General features: G+C 39.6%; 1 protein-coding gene across 1 annotated transcript; it reads right to left on the minus strand.

Moving 5' to 3' along the window:
• Positions 1 to 206: 206 nt before the first annotated feature.
• Positions 207 to 4,468, minus strand: ccne2 (cyclin E2). Its single transcript, XM_063487836.1, has 11 exons — positions 4,455 to 4,468; positions 3,703 to 3,781; positions 3,539 to 3,592; positions 2,563 to 2,705; positions 2,114 to 2,249; positions 1,880 to 2,026; positions 1,676 to 1,771; positions 1,440 to 1,574; positions 1,187 to 1,298; positions 913 to 1,070; positions 207 to 320 (listed from the first exon to the last, which is right to left on the minus strand). The coding sequence occupies exons 1-11, from the start codon at positions 4,466 to 4,468 to the stop codon at positions 207 to 209; spliced, it is 1,188 nt and encodes a 395-aa protein (XP_063343906.1).
• Positions 4,469 to 4,675: the final 207 nt, after the last annotated feature.

The raw sequence follows: 4,675 nt of genomic DNA on the forward strand, positions 1-4,675 counted from the left end.
ATGGCTACTAAAAGTCTGATCTTAGTGTTTAAAAAAAAAAAAAAAAAAAAAAAAAAAAAAAAAAAAAAAAACACACAAACAGACCCAACAACACATGCGCGCACACAAAGCTACATGAGGTCAGTTTGCCCAAAATTGTGCATCATTCAGCGAGTGGCTCCTATCAGACTAAGGAGAGGTAGCACGTCTCTCTGGTTTTGTCCTGGTCAGGGATTGGGTGGCTTCTCTGTGCTGCTGGGTGGTGTCAGAATCGGTCCCGCGGCAACAGGCGATAGCTGACCGGCGTTACTCTCGGAGATCTGACACTCCTGAGCTTTTCTCTGCAGGAAGAAACAGTTCCATGTTAGTAATTAAAATCACTTTATCATATACTTTAAAAAAAAAGACAAAAAACAAAACAAGAATCTGTCCAGTCAGTCATAAAATCAATTTCAAAGCTTTCAAGTCATTGATGGATGAACACATGTAGCCGGATTAAGCAGATTCCCTAATGAACAAATTTGCCAGTTTATACCAAGTAGACCCTGAATGATCAGGCAAGTTTTTAAAACCAGAGTACCATTTTTACCAGGTAAAAGCCTGGTATTGGTGCCTTATTTTTCCAGCGACAATAACAATAAGTGTTACACTGTGGTAAAACAATTTAAGTGGCCTCAGTTATATTCTTTCTCCCCTTTCTGGGCTCGAGTCCTGCACCGGTTCTGTACAAATATGTGAAATTTGAGCCACAGAATTAACAACTCTTTCAATTATATAGACTTATATAATGCATTGCTCTAAGCTCTTGCAAGGAGGTGGCTATATAGATATTTAACTACTCTGTCTTTTAAAAACATTCAAAATTGTGTATTACTGTACAGTGATACTAATCTTGCATTTCAGATTCTGAGTTTTCTGTCTACTTTTTCTTACCAGTAGGTCCAGATAGGCCACGTGTGTCTGGATATTGTGTCTGTCATCTGCTCTGACTTTTGGGAAGTTCTTGAGCTGAGGTTTGGGTTCAGATCGCAGTGTTTCCATGAAGGGAGTCATCCACTGATAACACTGAGACACACTATCCCATGTGAGACCTGAGACAAAAACGAGTTAACGATTGTGAGTGAAGTTATAAAACAAAGAATCCCACCAACAAATAGAGCCAAAAAAAATAGAAATTAAATCTGATGATGTGAATGGGGAAACTCACCTGAGACTTTATGAACAACGTCAAAGGTGGAAAAGTGGCAAAAGGCAGCTGCGGCAAGAACGCTGTAGTTATAGTCGAGCGCGGTGATGTCCATCATACACAAGTCCAACAGCTGCAACATGCAGGTCAAAGATCAGTATAACACTGAATCAGAAAGTGTTTGCATCAATTTTTTTTTTAATTCAAATAGATGAATAAACAAGGATAAACAGAAAAAGAGGATGTAAATAAATGTAGCAGCTGTTGAAAGTACCTGTGTGATCTGGATGTAGGTTTCCTGGGAGAACTGCGGCTCCAGGAAGTTCACTCCATTTTTCTGGGCTTCAACCTGAGTGTACAGCTTCAACCAGGAGATGGGGGTCTCAGGACACAGGTTCCAGTCTAACGCCTATGGGACAGCAACACGGAGGTCAACACAGAAACTTTAATTGCTACCACTCAATATTACAAGATTAGATTAGAAAATGTGAAGTAGATGAGTTTGTGTACCTTTAATATGTGAAGCTCTGTGCGCTGGATGTCCCACTGGTCGCAGGCACCGTCCGTGACATAGGCAAACTCGTAGGTTTTAGGAGGGTAGATTTCCTGATGAGAAACAAGGAGCAAAGTTGGTTATTGAGATTAAACGCCATCAGCACGAACAGAGGTTTAACTATCAGAAATATCTGACCCTATAAGAATGAAGACACTCACCTCTATCTTGGAGGCAATGAAGAGCGCTGTGATGCCGATGAGCTGCAGGTAGTCTTTGTTGATATTCTCCTGAGTGAGCATGAAGCGGTCAAAGTAGTCCTGGGCAAGATACGCTGTCTGTCTGTGAAGGCTGTACACCTCACTCACCTGCCGAGGCAATCAGACATAAAGGCTGAGTCTTTGTCCAAAACCAGAACAGTCGAATTTCTGCACATTAAAGATTTTCATGCTCACCTCAAGCAGCCAGTCCAGGAGAATTGCCCTCATCTTGGGCTGCAGTTTAGGATGCCGCTGCAGGTAGCTCTTGTCATGAACGTACTTCAGCTCCTTGTTAAGCATTTTGATCCACACATCGTCCGAACTAGCCCAACTGGAAGAGAAACGGCATGTTTTAACCATTTATGCTGGTCAATACCGTCAATAAGTACATGCAACAGTGATGCTAACAACTGACTACAGACTGGACAAAATCCGAGAGGTGAATTAACGAGTTCTGCAGACAAAGCAAGTAACAGGATAAACCTGAAACTTGATTTCAGTTGCAAAGTGACTTTGACTGTAATTGAGGGCCTTGAACCCTAAATACCAGGCGGGGTGGAGCAACATCTCCAACAACAATAGAGCTGTGGAGTATTAAGTGTTGCGCTACGACCTCCCTATTGAGGTGTAAAAGCTACACTTACCTGAGATGAGGAATGGGCGAAGCCTTGATGAAGAGGTTCTTGAATGTGTATTGTTTGAAGTTGGACGGGTTTGCTGGTTTTAGCTCTTTGTGGGGAGTTTCTATGAGAATGCATGGAGACGCTCCATCCTCTGACCAACACTTCTGGAAAGAAAGAACAAAACTTGAATTTAAAAGAGGAGAGGGAAACTCCCAGACCTGACTGTTGGTCAAGCAGATGTATTAGCATACTAAAAAGGATTCATCTGGCACATCCCATTACTCTGAACAAATCAAAGTTACTCAACAGGCTCTAGATGAAACTCAACAGTTTCATCTAGAGCAAATATATTTTACCTAGTCACAATGTTAAATTTGCAAAATGTATGATTTTCTGTGGAATCGGTGGCTGCATTTCTGTCATTTTTGACACTGCCTACATACTAAGTGTCATCTGTGTGTGTCACAAGTCTTTACAGCAGGAATCTAAGTTACACCACCACTGTGAAGTTCAATTTCATATCATGCTAAACAGCGACACCTGCTGTTGAATAAAAGGTAATGCATGGCTATGACTGGAAATTTACTACTGAAAACTTTACACTTACTCCTTTAATATGATCTTATCCAGATACAAATCTGCCAGAAATAAGTCACTTAGGACTATGTATCAAGTCATGAGAGAAAACAGTTAAATAAAATATTTTAATTAAATAAAAAGGAAGCAATTCAAACAAAGCCCATTATCGACTACAGGCACCCATTCTATCTATAAATACATACAGAGACCATTTACTATAAAGCATATGGTGGAAATTAAATTAATTTTCTTTAAAAAAAAAAAAAAAAAGCTGGGCTGACACACACACACACACACACACACACACACAGGATAGTCAGAAAGATAAACAAGTAACAACACAGACACACTGGGCTGAGCTCTTATCAGTAACAAACACACAGTCATTAAGCATCAATATCATTTGGGCAGTACTAACTTGTATTTCATAGCTTTGTTTCTTGGCAGCGGGTTGTAGTTTCTTCTTAGAACACTAAACAAGAAAGACAAAAACATGTAAGTGTGTGTTTGAGCTAAACATTACAAAGCTGAGACAAACACTGATAAACTGAAACAAGATTGCAGCTAGTAACAGAAACAAACCTCAGTCTTTCTTTTCCTAATCGTGATTGTGACGACTGGTGCGCTGTTTGGATCTCTGGCTTGAAGCGTGATGCGATCACTGAAATTAAAATTAAATAAGAATGGTCAAATAAGAATGTGTCTCTTGCTCTCTGAAATATTAATTGAATTAATCTACAATTAGAGCCAGCTTTAAAAAAAAAAAAAAAAAAAAAAAGTGATCAAATTAAACACCAGTATTGATGGAAATAATGAATGACTGGGCCACAGTGACTGGAGACAAAAGCAATCAGCAAGGCAACTGTATTAGGAGTTTCGCCCATTTAAAGAAAGGGGTGATTACAGCTTGATGGATTTAAAGCTTTTACATTTGAGTGACTGGCCATCTTCCTTATCTTACTACATGTGATTGTGAACTGATGACAAGTACAAAAATGTATGAGATCACTGTAGGCTCTAAAAGCTAATCACATTTACAACAGACTATGCCTTTCAGCAATCAAAATATTAAAAGCAACAGTGAACAGACAATGTGATCTAATCTAACTGTACAAACGTCTATTAGTTTTCACCTCCAGTCACTCATCTCTGCTTAATTTGAACAATGGTGTCATTAAAGTCTCCTGATGTATAAACATCTGGAGTTTGATCTCTGAGGACCAGTTTATGCTTATTTAGAAATGTGCTTAATAGCTCTACTGTAGGGTAGTGGCTCCACTTCACCTCCGGGCCCTCAAAAACCAGTTTGAGAACAATCACCAAGAGGTGCTCACCTGCGCCTGGACATGGTGCTGACTGTATTGTATGGCTCCGCTGTAAAGAAGAAAAGGAAAGATTATATTAAATTCAATATTAACACTGTGAACAGAGATAAAAAAAAACACTTGGAACAAATAATTCACATTCTCATGGAAACTTTCAAGAGTTAAGTGGGCCCTTTCTGAAGCAAATGCCCCCCCAAAATCACTGCAACTAGGCATCTGGTTTAATGCTA

Source organism: Pelmatolapia mariae, linkage group LG10_11 (assembly GCF_036321145.2).
Source record: "Pelmatolapia mariae isolate MD_Pm_ZW linkage group LG10_11, Pm_UMD_F_2, whole genome shotgun sequence".
Taxonomy (NCBI): domain Eukaryota; kingdom Metazoa; phylum Chordata; class Actinopteri; order Cichliformes; family Cichlidae; genus Pelmatolapia; species Pelmatolapia mariae.

What these genes read in the sequence shown, in the direction of transcription:
- ccne2 (XM_063487836.1), bottom strand. An exon ending in AACAAAGCTATGAAATACAA is followed by an intron (nt 2,706 to 3,538) that starts GTTAGTACTGCC and finishes CTTTCTTTCCAG; the next exon opens with AAGTGTTGGTCAGAGGATGG. An exon ending in TGGCCTATCTGGACCTACTG is followed by an intron (nt 321 to 912) that starts GTAAGAAAAAGT and finishes TTCTTCCTGCAG; the next exon opens with AGAAAAGCTCAGGAGTGTCA.